At 43.4% G+C, this 17027-nt stretch overlaps 1 protein-coding gene across 1 annotated transcript in view; it reads right to left on the reverse strand.

Annotated features, from left to right (window-relative positions):
* Window positions 1-17027, reverse strand: part of CTSD (cathepsin D) — a 267770-nt gene that overhangs the window by 177288 nt on the left and 73455 nt on the right. The window contains exon 3 of the mRNA XM_044059071.1: window positions 16176-16299. Coding sequence (XP_043915006.1) covers window positions 16176-16299 — 124 coding nt within the window. The remainder of the gene's footprint in view (window positions 1-16175; window positions 16300-17027) is intronic.

The following is a 17027-nucleotide window of genomic DNA, read 5'->3' on the forward strand; positions in this document are numbered from 1 at the left end:
CCTTTAAAGGAGAAAGACTGCAGCACCAGGAAAACATCAGTTTGGGACAAGAATGTAATATAAACGAACTTGAGCAAGAGGGAGTGTATAACCACTTGGGAACTGATGAAGGATCAGCAATAAAACACAAATAAATGTGAGTAAAACTTAGTAAGGAATATTTTAGAAGACTGAAATTAATCATGAAAACAGCACTGACTTCTAGGAACAAAATCCAATCTATAAACCAACTGCCCTTCCTGTCCTAACTTACAGTTTTGAAGTGATTGACTGGCCCCAAAACGTGTTGGATACATTAGATATTAAAACAAGAAGGATGCTTCATGCTCACCAAATGATCTATAAAAATCAGTGCATACCAAGATTATATATTTCCCTTTCCAAAAGAGGGATGGGCCTCCTTGAAACTGATTACATGTACAGATTTGCAATTGTGGGACTCCACACATATCTGCTGACCTCACAAGACCCAAAATGTAGTGAAAGTTTTGAAACATGAGGAGAATAAATCTAAGATGACTTCCCTGCTTAATCTAGCAGAAGCACATAAGCGTCAAGCAGGATTGGAAATCAAACCAGTAGATAAAAATCAAGCAGCAACTGAATGTGCCAAAAAACAAAAGAAAGAATATAAGGTGAATGATCAGATGAGAAGACAAGAAATGTGGAAAATGCATAAATATAGTTGCAAGTATAGAAAACATCTGGAAGCACCTCATGTTGATCAAAAATGTACACAGGAATGATTAAGGAGAGGTGAATTCAAACCAATCAATGAAAGGTTAACATTGGCGGTTCAAGATAGTGGGCTACGTATACGCTGGTTTACAAAGTCCATTGAACATGTGGGAGAAAAGTACAGTTTTGTACCTACCATAAATGTAGATGTCCGATAGATATGCAACTGCAGTCATAACATATGGGTTGTCCTGCCTCAGGCAGCCCTCGGTCGGCCGGATTCCAAAGTCTGGGTCCAACGTCGGCTGATGTCGCATTTCTCTCCGACGTCAGAGCAGCTGGAGTACATAAGCATCAGCCGACGCCATTTTCTTCAGTGTTTCTTGCCCCAGATGCCAGGTGCCCTCCAAGGAAGGCTGTATTCAAATTGGAAGACAAAAACAGGATTCCAGACAAATAAGAAAGCAATAAACAGATACACCATAACAGATATCCCCAGCTAAGAGAAACATGGATAGGAGTGGACCCAAGGCATAGAGGGGGTATGGAGGGAGGGAAAATCCGACTGCAGTTGCATATCTATTGGACATCTACATTTATGGTAGGTACAAAACTGTACTATGTCCTTCAAGAATGCAACTGCAGTCATAACATATGGGTTGAATACCATAGCTTAGCTGGAGGAGGAGGAATGCTCTAGGAAAGAGATGGTGTGGCAATCAAACCCTGCAGGACTGCCGAAGCAAAGCCTGCTCTGGATCTGGAATATAAAGGGAGATTGTAGTGTTTGGAGAATGTATGCACGGAGCTCCATGTAGCAGCTTCTAGAATGTCTTTTGTAGGCACCCCTCTTAAGAATGCTGTAGAGGTGGCTGTAGCTCTGGTGGAGTGTGGTCTGACATTGGCTGGAGCATTCTTCCCATGGAAGGAATAACAAAATCTGATGCAATGTCCAATCCATTTTGAAATAGTCTGTTTGGAAATTGCTTTCCCTTGTACTCCAGGGGCGTAAGCTACAAAAAGCTGATCAGACTTCCTACTGGTCTTGGTTCTGTCCAGGTAGTAGCGAAGTTGTCTGTGAATGTCCAAGGTATGCAACAGTCTTTCCCCTTTGCTCTCAGGATTGGGGAAGAAAGTAGGCAGGTGAATAGCTTGATTTAAAGAAACCCTAGATACCACCTTTGGCATAAAAGTAGGGTTGGTTCTTAAGGAGACCCTGTCTCTGTGAAAGGTTATGAATGGTGGTGTTGCCATTAGGGCCTGTAGTTCCGAAACCCTTCTTGCTGAGGTAACTGCCAACAGGAAAGCTGTCTTCCATGATAAAAATTGTAAGTCCACTGAAGCTGTTGGCTCAAAGGGAGGTAGAGTCAGTTTTTCTAGGGCAAAGTTGAGGTCCCAAGCTGGCACTGGAGCCTTTCTTGGTGGCTTAATGTTCTTGATTCCCCTGAGGAATTGCTTTAACAAAGGATGTGAAAACACAGGCGGATCAGTATTATATCTAGCTGAAATAGCTGAAGCATGTATCTTTATGGAAGAATATGAGAGTCCATTCTGTAGCATATCTGCCAAATATTCCAGGATGAGTAGGATATTCAATAATGATGCATCATGTCCCTTGCTGGTATTCCAAATGCTGAATCTCTTCCATTTCGCTAAGTAAACCTTTCTGGTGGATGGTCTTCGAGCTTCTGTTAATATCCGCTGGACTTCCTTGGAGAGAGATAGGTTGAGATTATTCATGGGATCTCCCAGGCTGTTAGCTGCAGTGTCTGAAGGTTTGGATGCACTGTTTTGAAGTTGTGTTGAGTCAAAAGTAGGGGCCATTGGGGAAGGGCCCACTTTTTGTTGTGACATATGCTCCGTAGTAGTGGGTACCAGTGTTGTCTTGGCCAGTCTGGAGCTATTAGGATCCCCTTGGGCCTCTCTGCTTTGATCTTTAGTAATACTGTGGTCATCAGTGGCAGAGGTGGGAATGCATAGATTTTTAGAAAGTTCCAGTTGAATGAAAGAGCATCTATTTTCCAAGCTTGTGGATGGTATGTCCTTGAACAGAATTTTTGTAGATGATGGTTGAGGTGGGAGGCAAATAGGTCTACTTCTGGCCTGCCCCATGTCGAGGTGAGTTGTGTGAAGATTTTCAAATGTAACCTCCACTCGTGTGGATCTATGAAATTCCTGCTTAGGCTGTCCGCCAGCACATTGTCTTTGCCTGGAACAAACTGGGATTGTAACTGTATGTTTAGGCTCAGTGATTTTTCCCAAAGATTCATTGTCAGTCTGCAAAGGGGGTAGGAATGGGTGCCCCCTTGCTTGTTTATGTACCACATCACAGTGGTGTTGTCTGTCCGTATCAGTAGATGGCCTTGCTGAAGTTGTTGTCGAAAGGCCTCGATGGCATGCATTACTGCCAGCATTTCCTTTTGGTTTATATGCAGATGTGTTTCCTTTGGAGACCATTGTCCTTGTATACATCTGCCCTCCATGTGCGCCCCCCCATCCAAGGTCTGAGGCATCTGTGGTCATGGTCTGTGTTATCTGAGGTTTTTTGAATGACATTCCTGTGTTTGCCTGGCTTACCGAGGCCCACCATAGGAATTCCTTTTGTAGGCATGGAATGAGCGGTATGGTTGTCTCTAGGTTGTTGCTGTGCTGAGACCATAGGCATTTTAGGTACCATTGAAGCTTTCTCATGTGTAGTCTTGCTAATGGAACCAGGAGAATGCAGGATGCCATGTAACCCAGGGCCTGTAGGAATCCCCTTGCAGTCATCTGGGTAAGTTTTGCCAAACCTTTGAAATAATGAGTTAACTTCTCTTGCTTGTCTTCTGTCAGGTAAGTCATTTGAGAGGCTGTGTCTAGATTGGCTCCTAAGAAGGTAATTTGCTGGGATGGCTGAAGTCTTGACTTTTGGAAGTTGACTGTGTATCCCAGAGCCTGTAGCAATTGTACGACATAGTTCAAGTTTTTTGTCAAAATCAATTTGTCGTCCGCTTGTATGAGGCAGTCGTCCAGGTATGGGTAAATTTGGATCCCCTGGAGCCTGCAATGAGCAATTACTGAAGCCAGGCATTTTGTAAATACTCTGGGCGCAGTAGATAAGCCAAATGGCAATGCTGAGAATTGATAATGCTCTGGCCCTGCAAGAAATCTGAGGTATCTTCTGCAGCTGTGTCTGATAGGGACATGCAGGTATGCCTCCTTGAGGTCCAGAGTAATCAGCCAAGACCCCTTGCCCAGCATGGGAAGGAGTTGCTGTAGAGTCAGCATTTTGAACTTTGGTACTATGAGAAAAGTGTTTAATGTGGACAAATCCAGTATTGGTCTCCATTGAGTTTCTTTTCTTGGAACAAGGAACAGTCTTGAGTAAAACCCCTGGCCTTGTTCTTGTTGTGGAACTCTTTCTATTGCTTTGATCTGAGCAAGCAGAGAAATTTGCTTGATAGCCTCTGCCCTCTGGTTTTGTGGTAGGTTTGGCATGCCTTGTTTTCTTGGTAAGGTATGAAAGTGGAACCTGTAACCTTGGTCTATAATGTCCAAAATCCATTTGTCCTTTGTCAATCTGTGCCAATTGTCTGAAAACAGAGATAATTTTCCGCCCAAGGGAGCTTCTATTTGCTCCTTGGTCAGCGGTAGTAGAGGAAAGTCATTGAGATTGTCCCTGTGGGGCAGGGGAGACCCCTGTATCACTTCTTTGGTTTGCTGGTTGCCCTTGTCGTCCCCTGTAAGAACCTCTGTATTGTCCTCTTCCTCGGCCACGCCTGTTTTTACCCCTTTGAAATCTTTCAGGGTTAGGAAAGGGCCAGTTTTTAGAAGGCCAATTCCTGCTGAATCTGGGTGGCTGAACCTGGAGGAAATCTTTGACCGTCTGAACTGATTTTGCTTTTTCCTCGATGGACTTTAACACATCTTTAGCATTAGTACCAAAAAGCTTGTTCTTTTCCAAAGGTGCATCAAGAAGTTTTGCCTTAACATGATCTGGTAGAGGTTGTTCTTTTAACCATGCATGTCTACGAATGACTGCCCCTGTCATAGCTGCCCTACATGAAGCTTCCAATGCATCATATCCACACTGCAGAAAGTGATTGCTGACTTGCTGAGAATTATGTACAGCTTCCTGCAAAGACTTCCTGTCTAAAGGTTCAGGAGAGGCCAATGTTTTCTGTAAATCATCTAACAGATAATCCTGATATTGAAACATATGAAAGAGGCAATTCAGAGCTCTCATAGATAAAGTAGTGGAGGTGTAGACCTTTTTCCCTCATCTCTCTAGTGACCTAGCTTCCCTGTTGGAAGGCAAGGGATTTTTAAAGGTGGATGCTGAAACCCCTTTAGGTCCCTGAGAAATAGTTTCTAAATCAACAGCATGGGCCCTAAAGAAATGAGAACGTGTTTCTGGGACCCTATAATATCTGTCTGGCTAGGCTGGGTCTGGAGGAAGAGTATCCGGGGTAACACTGGAGTCAGAGTATAGGTCATCCAAAACATTAAGCACAGCCGGTATAGCCAGGGGCCTGTGTTGGGGCTTTTTAAGGAAGGTTCGAAGGCGCTTTCTGGAATCAGAATATTCCTGGCCTTGCCACTTAAATTGTTCCCTCATGGTATGCAGAACTTCCCCAAAAGAAATATCCTCAGGAGGGGAGGCCGAGGGGATGGAATCCTCTGCATCCGAGTCCTCATAGGTCTGGAAGGGCTCTTCCTGGCCATCGGAGTGAACAGAGTCCTCAGAATCTTCATCTGAAGGGATAGGGTCAGAGGGTTCAACCCTGGGCCTCTTATCAGGAGGAGGCTGGGATCCTCTCTCAGGATGGGCCTGTGAACCTCTAATCATGGAAATTAAGTCTGCGGCCATAGTCATGATTTGTGTTTCAGGAGTAGGCTGAGGTAAGGCCTTAGCAGTAAGGTGCTTGGTCTTGCTGGCTGCCTTAGCACGTGTGTAGGCCTTAATAGACATGGCCATAGGAGACCTAGCAGCTCCACGTGTAGGAGTGACCTTATCTACAGCAATGGTCTCGGGCATTTCCTTGGTTTCCGTATCCGGAGGCAAATCTATAACTGGCGTTGGTGTGGCCTCCGGTATCGGAGGTGTCGGTAAAGTGGTGTCTTCGGTTCGGAGTGGTGAAATAACCGTCTCAGGGGGAACCGGAGCACTCGTGGTAGGTTTTGGCGTGGAGTCGGTGGAAGACGCGGGCCGAGGATGTCGGTCCCGGTCTTTTCGTTTCTTAGGAGTCTGCGATGTCGGAAGTTCCGACGGCATTGTATAAGCAAATTTATCGCCGAAAAAGTCTTCAGCGAACTCCGCCCGGCACCTAAGAGTGCGCTTATTGAAGCGAGCACAGGCGACACAGGCCGAGACGTGGTCTGGGCCAAGGCAAGGAAGACAGTAAGAGTGGAAATCCTTATGAGGTATTTGTTTACCACAAGACAGACAATTGTTAACTTTTTCAGTAATTTCTGACATCGGCTGAGGCAAGAAAAGGTCCCCAATGGGGTACTTAGCTTTTTTGATGACTTCGGATTCGAAGAATACAGGAGCTGACCGACCGGCACTTGCGAACTGCTTCTGCTTTGGGCACCGCGCGGCAAGAAAGACTGAAGAAAATGGCATCGGCTGATGCTTATGTACTCCAGCCGCTCTGACGTCGGAGAGAAATGCGACATCAGCCGACGTCGGACCCAGACTTTGGAATACGGCCGACCGAGGGCTGCCCGAGGCAGGACAACCCATATGTTATGACTGCAGTTGCATTCTTGAAGGACATCAGACAAATGTCGGTTTTGTGAAACTGAACTGAAACAGTCGCACACCTCGTTGCTGGTTGTGACATACTAATGGCAGAAGGACTGTATACTGAAAGGCACAATAATGTGGTGAGACTGTTGCACTGGGGATTGTGCAAATATTATGGTTCTGAAGTGGCTGAAAAGCACCGGAAACATAAGCCAGAAAGCATCATAGAAAATGATGGTCTATATCGCATGGGATTATCCATTACCAACAATTCAAAAGATAGACGCTAGAAAATCAGATATAGTGGTCCAGCAAAAGAAGACCAGAGTTACAATTATCACTGAAATCATCACATCCAGTGACTACAGTGTCCTGTGCACAGAACGACATAAAGTTATAAAATATCAGGATATGCAAGCAGAAATGAGAGCAATGTGGAAGAAATATACCCAAATAGTTCCAAAAGTAGTAGTTGCAACAGGTCTTATAAAAAAAGAGTCTAAAATCTTATTTGGATACGTTACCAATACATACAACTCCATATGAACTGCAGAAGGAGTTATTACTGGGTACATTGCGGGTTCTGCGAAGAGCACTTTTGGCTGACATCAAAGAGTGAAACAATACTAATTTCATGAACTTTAATTGTACTTTGACTTAGGAATGGGGTCCATTCCCGTCATGGTATTAGAAACCTAAAACATTTGGAGAAATTAAAAAAAAAGGCCAGGTAAGGTCAAGAAGAGACAGACACTTGGCCAGGAAAAGTATTAGTCTTTTAACAAATGAGTCAATATGTTGATTACTGCCATATTTGTTATAACGTACTTCAAGGTGTTCTCCACATTGGTTGATATCCATGTAGAATCTGAAGCAATATATTAAGTCTTCAGTGGTATGAATCTGAAAGTCTTAAATAATGGATCTACAGCAAGAGCCTTTGAGAAGAACCCACTTTAAAAAAATCTAGTTCCTGTAGTGGCACCAAGGACAAAGTGCTTATTGAAGGCAGGCACTGCCATTCAAAAGGCTGAGGAAAAAATGTCTGGCAACACATTCTTGAACTAAGCAGTGGAAAACACCACATCTGGTAATGTTCAGTTTGACTGTAATGGCTGAAAATGGTGTTTTTGATGGCAGAGAGTGATGCAACAGGCTAGCAAATAAGTCTGTTTCACAAAGGAAGCATGACTTTCTCACAGCAAAGGAGCTATAACAGGTATTCTCTTTTACAAAAGTCATGCAAACCTGAAAAAAAACAGCAAGTAGCAGTGAACATTTAAGGAATGTAAACACTCAAGGAATGTAAAATTCCCTCTTATTTTCCCATAGAACTGCTCTATCTCTCAATTTAAACACCGTATTCTCATTCTAAGGTCCTTCACTGGTCCAATTAAGTAATCCTACAAGTTAGCACTATTAAACCATAAGCACTACTTACTCTTATACTCTCTACGATTACCCTGTCCCCTATTGGTCCGTCTTAAATTCAGTTTCCCTATATTACTCTAGCATGTCCAAAGGTCAGTCAATGGTTTCCTCTCCAGTCCAGCTGGTGAATCTGGGAATTTTGAGGCAATGTTACAACTGTCTCATGTACACGGACAACCCTCTCCTCCTCCAAACAGGTTCAAATATATGTGAGAGATGCAACTATTTAGCCAAACTGGAGGCTGAGCTCTCTCATCTCAAAACTGGTGTAACCAGTCAGGAGGAGAAGGTAACCTCACACAACACAATTCCAGTATCACATAGTCCCACCACATCAGTGAACCAAACACATAAATACACAAAAACATACTTGGAGGCTCTAAAATAAAATCTACCTAAGCAACAGAGACCTCCAAAGCAGACATCCAAGCAAACGCTACCTCAAAACAAAACACGCACAACACATAGCCCACAAAGTCAGTGTGCCAAGCAGCCACAGCCCTTAAGGCTGAATAACACACCTGATACTCTTGTAATAGGTGACTCTGGGACGTCAGTGTGTCTGACAATACTCACCAGGCTGAATAAAGAGAGGGTCACGGTGAGCTGCCTGTCGGGTGCTAGGATCCGCCACATAGCGCAAGCACTCAGGTCACTCCAAAGCAAATACAAATATGACTCAGACATTGTACATGCTGGTGTGAATGACCTGAAATGTACCTCCCTGGACTACATGAAAAGAGACATAGAGGAGCTCTCTGATCATGTAGCCCAGGCTGGTATGACCCTGACCTTGAGCAGCATCTTACCCTCACCTAGAATGATGCCACAGTACAAAGACAAAATGATCGATTTTAACAATTGGCTAAAATTGTGGCGTCATTCAAAGGGGATCCAGTGTCTGTCAGCCTGGGATGACATGCTCGACAAGCCACATTGCTTCGCTAAGGACGGCTTGCATCTGTCACCACTGGGCTTTCGGATATTGGCAAAGGCTCTTGCCACCCCCATAGTGCCATTTTTGGGCAAGGCTCAAAAGTCAAACCCACCCCCACAGACAGCACAAGGAACAAGAAACTAAGAGTAATGCTGCTAAACGCCAGAAGTCTTAACCTCAAGATGCATGCACTCGAAGCTCTCCTCAGTATGGAGAACATCGATATCTGTGCAGTGATAGAAACCTGGTTCAAGGCTCCAGAGAGCACCCCAGCACTACCAGGCTATACCTCCTATCATGCTTTTTGGCCTCAAAACCCGGACTGAACCACAAAAGGAGGGGGGGTTTCCATATTTATCAAGGATATCCACACCTCCAGGTTAGTGGCATTGCACGAAGTATCAGAGACCATCCATGTGCAACTAACAGTGGGCAAGACTACTTTTCAGTTTATAGCATCCTACAGACCACCCTCTCAAAGTCAGGAATCCCACTCGGCTTTCCTGAAAACATTGGAGAACACAAAGATCTCTCCGAACACCATAATATTGGGCGACTTCAACTACCCAAACATTGACTGGGAGCACTACTCAAGCCCCAGCACCTTAGCCCAAAGGTTCCTGGAAATTATAAACTCAAATGCTATGGAACAACTAGTCACCACTCCCACAAGAGGGGACAACATACTAGACCTGATCATTACCAACATGGGGACTCTATGCTCCACACCAGAAGTATATCCCTCATTGGTAAGATGAGACCATAAATTAATCTCACTGGATGTCCACATCCCGACCCCACCCCCAGCCCAGAAAACCACAGTGAAAAACTTCTCAAAAGTGAACTTTTCACTTCTCAAAACTGTAGTGGAATCCTTCAAGGCCCCAGGGCCAGTGGAAACTACGGCCCAAACTGCAGAATCCTATATAAACACATTCTACGGACATCTCCAGGAATACATGGATCATGCTATCCCAAACAAAACCAAGACCCAATCATCCAAAGGCAGGTGTCCAGTCTGGTGGACCCCTGCCATAAATAAACTGTACAACAGAAGAAGGAACCTACTACATGATAGAGCAAAATCCCTAATAGGGAAGGCATCTCTGATCAGTACTAGCAAAAAATTACGATCCCTCATAAAATCCTCCAAGGCCAGCTTCGAGAGAAAATTTGCACAGGACACCAAAGACAATCATAAGGCTTTTTTCAGTTATGTTAGAAACCTGGGATGCAACTCCCATACTTGTTCTGAGTTGATTCTAAACAACAAAAAATACACTGAACCCACAGACATCACCAATATCCTGGCAGACAGGTTCAGTGCAAACTTCTCCACCCCAAAGAGCAAGTATCTATCCCAGCAGAGGGCTGCCTCCCAAACATCTCTGATGCTCAGGTGAAGGCTGCTCTCTCCAAAGCAAAAAACACTGCTTCCACGGGACCAGATGGCGTCCCAGGTTGCATCCTACATGAACTCCAAGAGGAACTAATCCCTCAAATAAAACAGCTATACAATCTCAGCCTCACTACAGGATATGTGCCCACAGAATGGCGTACAGCAACAGTGGTCCCACTCCACAAAGGTGGAGCCTCTACGGACCCTGGAAACTATCGCCCCATAAGCCTGACTAGCTTAGTCTGCAAGGCTATGGAGAGGATCATCATGGAGCTCATAAACAAAGACATTGGGGACCTACAGACACTAGATCCTACCCAGTTCGGCTTTCTCAAGGGCAGATCCTGCCTTTTGAACCTGGTTGACTTCTTCGAAACAGTCACCAAAGCCATAGATGAAGGGAAGGTAGTCCACACAGCCTATCTGGACCTTGCAAAGGCATTTGACACAATACCCCACTCGGGCATCATAGATAAGCTATCCAGCTTAAAGATAAACCCCTATGTCACAAGATGGGTTACAAAGTGGCTCAAAGACAGAACCACAGAGTGAGAGTTGCTGGAGCCATGTCAGACTCGAAACCAGTCACAAGTGACGTCCCACAGGGTTCTGTCCTGGGACCACTTTTGTTCGGTATATACTTTTCCGAGGTACAGGCAAACGTGGAAAGACTATGGCTCACCAAGTTCGCAGACGACTGTAAACTGGGCGCCATAATCAACTCTCCAGCTGACACAAACATCCTTCAAAAAGGTCTCACAGAGACAGATAACTGGTGCCAGCGCCATGGTCTAAAGCTAAATGCCAAAAAATGTATAGTCATACCCTTTGGCAAAAACAATGTGCCCACAAATTACCACATAGGCGGAAACCCATTAAGTACAGAGAAATTATTAGGGACCTGGGGACCCAAGTTGATAGCAATCTCTCCTTTGAAAACCACATTGCCAAAGTGGTTAGAAAGACCTTCTACATAGCCCACCTCATCACGAAGGGTTTCACATCTAGATCAAGAGAGGTAATCGTACCCCTTTATTCATCCCTCATCAGGTCCATCACAGAATACAATGCCCCTTTTGGGATGTACCTTAGCCGACACCTGCAGCAATTAGAAAGACCCCAAAAGTATCTCACCAAGAGGATCAAGGGTCTCAAACAGATGCCATATGCTGCTCGGTAAAAAAAACTCCAGCTCTACTCAGTTGCATACCGCCTACTTCGAGGCGATCTATGCCTGACATACAAAGCTATGTCAAATCCAGAATTAATGGACATGCTCCACCTCAGTAAATCTAAACCCCTTAGAGCCACACGCTCGAGGGACTTGAACCTCAGCACAGAAATAAACAGAACTTGCTGGAGGGAAAGGTTCATAACCCAGAGGCTCCCTTCGCTCTGGAATAGAATTCCAGTTCATGTGAGGCAGAGCACCTCACTGAATCTCTTCAAGAAGAATCTCGATAGGTAGATGGGGGAAACATAGGTTTGTCCCAGGGATTACTCTCGTGTCACTATTAGACAGAGGCACAGTAAACTAAACTTTAAAGGGCACAGTATACTCAAATCAAGGGGTGGCGTAAGCCATACAGAATCGGGCTAGGCTTATAATTGCCTCAGGGCAGATAGCCTAGTATGAACCTATGAACCTATGAACCTATTCTGAATCTCTAAAAACAGGTAGTGAATGGACTGGTTAAGGGGCACTTACAGGTTCATAGGCAAGTACTAAGCTAACTGCCATTGCAGGCCATTTTAAGCCTAGCCAATTTTTCTTTCAAAGGTGTGACTCAAACCCTGTATCTTACGTATGTGAGGTAAACATCTTAACTATTCATTTTGGAAAATTGCATGAATTTATTCTGAGTGACAGCGTTGGCTCCCTGCACCACCTTAGAAATGGGTGCTAATCCTAACCCTAATGCTCCCCCTTCCCTGAACCCTAACTCTACATCTTTCGGCTTTATTGCTGAAACCAGTATGGTACATTTGCTCCCAGTCTGGCTATTATCATCATTTAATAAAGAATTTGTGCTGACATTTGGATGCTGGCCATTTTTTTTTGTGGATATCAGTCATTTCTGTCCGTGCACCTGTTCCGTACTTGCATGATTTTGGATACAGTAACCCTACACCTTACCTTCATAAAAAACATTCCTGTAATACTGCCACTACACAAGACACAATCAGACACACAAACATTCACAAGCACACATAAGCAACACTACATCTATCCCCTAACCCTAACACTGACCTAAACCCTTATATACACAAACTCGCACACAAACATAGAGCACCTACCCTTCACTCATCCCCAACCCTAACCCAAACTCATACACACACACACACACACACACACACACACACACACACACACACACACACACACACACACACACACACACACACACAAACACTCTCACCCCTCCAGCCCCACTTACCTGTCTGGACATTACACACCATCAACATTTCCACTTCTTAGCTATGCGTACCACTGACATTAAACTGCACCCCTTGCACTTGTTGAAGAAATGGCATTTCACATAATGCAGTGGCCCATACACACATACACATTTATAGAAAAGTTGTGTAAAATCTTGCCATAACCATAGATGTCCTTCTGTTCCTTGTCGCAGTATTCTGCATATGGGTTTACTCCTCTAGTCTCACATATGTACGGCCAGTATCCAAACGCTTTCAGTCCCTCTAAGGTGCGTGAGACGTCTGAAGTGGCTGAGAGTACAAGGGCCATAAAGGTGACGTTGGCAAGCACCAGCCCTCAGAACTTTTCAGCCGCCAGTCGCACACCAGGTGTTTCTGCTACTGCTGACATTGGATTTGTTTCATAAGATAAGTACCCCATTGGGGGACCTTTTCAGTCATTCTAAAAATTAGTATTGCTTGACTAGACTAGAGAAGTAAACCCATATGCAGAATACGGCAACATGGGAATAGAAGACTATATATATATATATATATATATATATATATATATATATATATATATATATATATATATATATATAAACTCTGAGTTTGTCATACCTCAGAGAAAAGGGAATACAACAAGCACAGTGTTCTCAGACTTAGTATACATAAATCCCTATTTTTGCACATTCAGTCTCATAATTCTGGGTCTCAAACTTATGTGTATCATAATTTAAAACTTTTACCAATGTTTTGGAGTCTTAGTCAGTAGAGGGGAGGGGGGCTACATGCTCATGTGTCCAACACTATGCTGAAATGAAGAAATTACAAGAAGTAGCCTGCTTTTGTGTGCGTTTTAAAAATTAAAGCCAATGTTGATTGAGGTCATTAGAAATGGTCAAAACTTCTACATGTAAATGAACATTAATCAGGGTCCTTTCAGATCTAGAAAATAATGTCTTTTTGGATACATCTCTGACTACCCCAGACATGCATGGAAACATCTCTTAAGGAGGCAAGAGCTGAGAAGGGGATAGATAGGAAACAGTTAGCCATCCAGTTTCATTACCTAAGAACAACTCCAAATGAGGAGGTTAATTACTGAAGATGATCTACTGACCATCTCCTCCAGTATAACTCCCAAACACTGCTACATCTGGATTGAACACACACATCTGTACAAGCAGTTTGACATAAACATGACATACAGTTCTAATATATTTGTAATACAAGCATTTTGTATAAATCATTTCAATATTCACCAGTGACATATAATTATTTACAAAATTCCAGCTAGCTGTGCTGGTAATATCCCCTTTTGTCACACTTCTTCCTCCCTTTGAAGATTCAAGCTAGTTTTTCAAGTGACCCTTGAGAAACGTTACGTGAGAGGGATGAACCTATCTGGGAATACACTACCCCATTCCCTGTCTTGAAAGCCCATCTGCATTGGCATTGCTAACCCCACTGCAGTACTGCACTATCATATCATATGCCTGATACCCTAGGTTCCACCTTAGTAACTTGGTATTTTGCTGGCTGGCTCACTGTAGCTTTGTTAAGGGATTGTAGTCTGTAACTACAGTTAATTTCCTTGTTTACAGATAAGGCTGAAGTTTTGCAGTGCCCATACTATGGCTAGACATTCCTTTTCTACAGCTGCACAGCATTCCTCCATGAGTTGGAGCCTACTGCTGAGATATACCACTGGGTGCTCTTCTCTCTCTGAGGAAACCTGGCTGAGTACAGCCCCCGCCTCATGGTTTGAAGCATCCACTTGCACAACAAATTCTTTGTTATAATCTCGACTGGCTAACACAGAGGGTCCTCCCTAAGCTCCTTTAATCTTCTGGAATGCCTGCTCAAATGCTGGGGTCCACACTACCTTATCTAACCTGTTTTTCCTTGTCAGGTCTGTGAGTGGAGTAACTATGATACTTACTATAACTGGGGACAAATTTTCTGTAATACCCTGCTGTCCCTAAGAATGTCCTCACCTGCTTTTTGGTACAAGGAGCAGGCCATGCCTGAATGCCTTCCAAATGCTACAGTCTCTCTGCTGATTCTGCTTCGACCTCCAAACACCGCAGTCTCTCTGCTGATTCTATTTCCAAATGTTTGGCCCCCAGTTTAAGTCTCTTTAACTCCAGATGGATTTTTAAGTCCTCCGAGGCAAAGTTGAACTGTCCACTTTCTGAGAGTTGTACAACCCCAAGGCCAGTCTTGATGTCTCTCTGTTTCCTGGTCTGTGATGCAGCTGTGACTAAGGCTGCAACCATTTCCACTTTAGTCAGTTGGCAGGCACCAGTCCTTTGGCTTGGCACATATCAGCCAACTGGCTCCCTGTCAGCTTGCCATAATCCTCTGCTGACATCCTTGCCTACTCTCCCTGACTAACAAAAAATAAACAAAACTATTACCCGCAGTCGTGGTGCTGCGGTAGCATTGTTGCCTCACAGTAAGACGCTGTCCGGTTCGATTCTCAGCTAGAGCGTCTTCTGCGTGGGCATGCCTTCGTTGAAGGTTGTGTGTCAGGGCTGGTAACTCAACATGTAAAAATCAACTACCAATCATTAGCGGACAGGAGTTCTGCTGTGGTGACCCCTAACCGGGAAAAGCCGAAAAACACAAAATTGTGATATGAAATGCTGAATGTCTACCATGTGGCTGCTTGAGAGTACAAGCACCTTCTTTAGTGACCACTGTTTACAGGCTACAGGAGTTCAATATCCACACCACTGAATCCCAATATGTGATGTGGATATCCCACCACTGCCCACCAAATGTGACATCCCCCACTGTTGTCAGTGGTGAGGATTGAGGCTTCTTGATTACTGTTCCAATGGCGGGTCATCGCACAGTCTAAACACACTTTCAGTGTGGATGCTGCTATTATAACATTGAAATAGTAACATAAAAGGTAAACATGGATTGTGTCTACTGAGTTTCTAAAATGCCACAGACACTAGTTTCAGCACATATTTTACACAAGCTATCTCACTAGAACGTGTTTCGTCTAATGGGGTATACCTCCATTGGCTGTGAAGGCCTCACACAAAATAACCACAAATAAAATCTGTCTCTTGAAATAGACCACTAGCTTAGCAGTACTAATCCAATCAACAAAGCATGTATAAAATATTTTTGCTCTCTCTCTCTCTCTCTCTCTATATATATATATATATATATATATATATATATATATATATATATATATATATATATATATATATATATATATATATATATTGCCTGTTATTACAAGCCACCTCCAAACGATGTCCAAAACACCATAAGTAGATTCTTATGTTAAACAGAAACATATCAAAACAGGCTCCAAAAGCATTAAAATTGTTTAGATTCTGCCAAACATTGACAAATGACCACCAATGTTTGAAGGGCTGGCAAAGTAGCCAAGAGGCTAAAGAAGCAAGAAAAATGACACTTACAGAACTTTAGGAGGAGATACACAATGTATTACAATTGTATAAAATGTGTGAAAACCTCAGCATGGTTACCATCTCACTTTCAAGCAGCAGTTCATTCTTTAAGACAGCTATACAACAGTATATACTTACAACAAGCAATATCTGACAGGGAGCAGTGGATGGAGGGAACCCAAAGGTTGGAGGATCCTGTATCGAAGATAACAGTGAAAGGCTGAGGAGGAGTGCCGATGCCAATTTCTCCGTAGTACTGTGCCTACAAAAACAGAACAAAAGTTATTATGTAAAATACTCTGCTGCTTGGTTCCTTGCAGCTTGTTTTGTGACGTACATAGTGAGCACAATATTTCCTTTATCCCTCCTGGTCAAGAAATATGGCCGTTAATCTTGTACTCTGGAAGCAGAGCATGCATCGGGAGACAAATCATATGAAGGTAGCAAGTCAAGCTGCTTCTATCTTAAAGTTAGACTAATGAACAAAGCATTCCTAGTGACACCATAAAATGGGAAGGTAAGTAAAAATTCTTAAACGTTTGCTTTCTCATAATGTAGCGAATTCAAAAAGGAAGTCAAAGATTAGATTGTGAAATAAAATGAGTACCACATAGTATCTGGTCACAGTTAACTGCTTCATTCTTCTGGCTCTCAAGAAAAAGTACTCTAAAGCTAAAATGTGGTCGCCATGCCTTAATAAGTGAGTCAATGAAAGAAAGAAAGAAAAAATAAGCATCCAAGTTTAAACTCAGACAAAGCAAAGAAATCCCCGACCTGGTGTAGCATCAGCAGATTCAGAATAGTACCTTCAAAGAAACTTTCCAAAATAAATATCTTACAAAATAAATACATTTAAGTGTTTAACTCCAAAAGTAATGCCCCAGAACTGATAATGTAGTACATTTCGTTCAAATCCATTTAGTGTATTATGCATGGCTGTCAGGTTTGGTGGATTACATTCCAATTAAAGAAACCACTGAATACAGTGGT

This window comes from Protopterus annectens, chromosome 17.part0 (genome assembly GCF_019279795.1).
Source record: "Protopterus annectens isolate FY-2018-M chromosome 17.part0, PAN1.0, whole genome shotgun sequence".
NCBI classification, from domain to species: Eukaryota; Metazoa; Chordata; order Ceratodontiformes; family Protopteridae; genus Protopterus; species Protopterus annectens.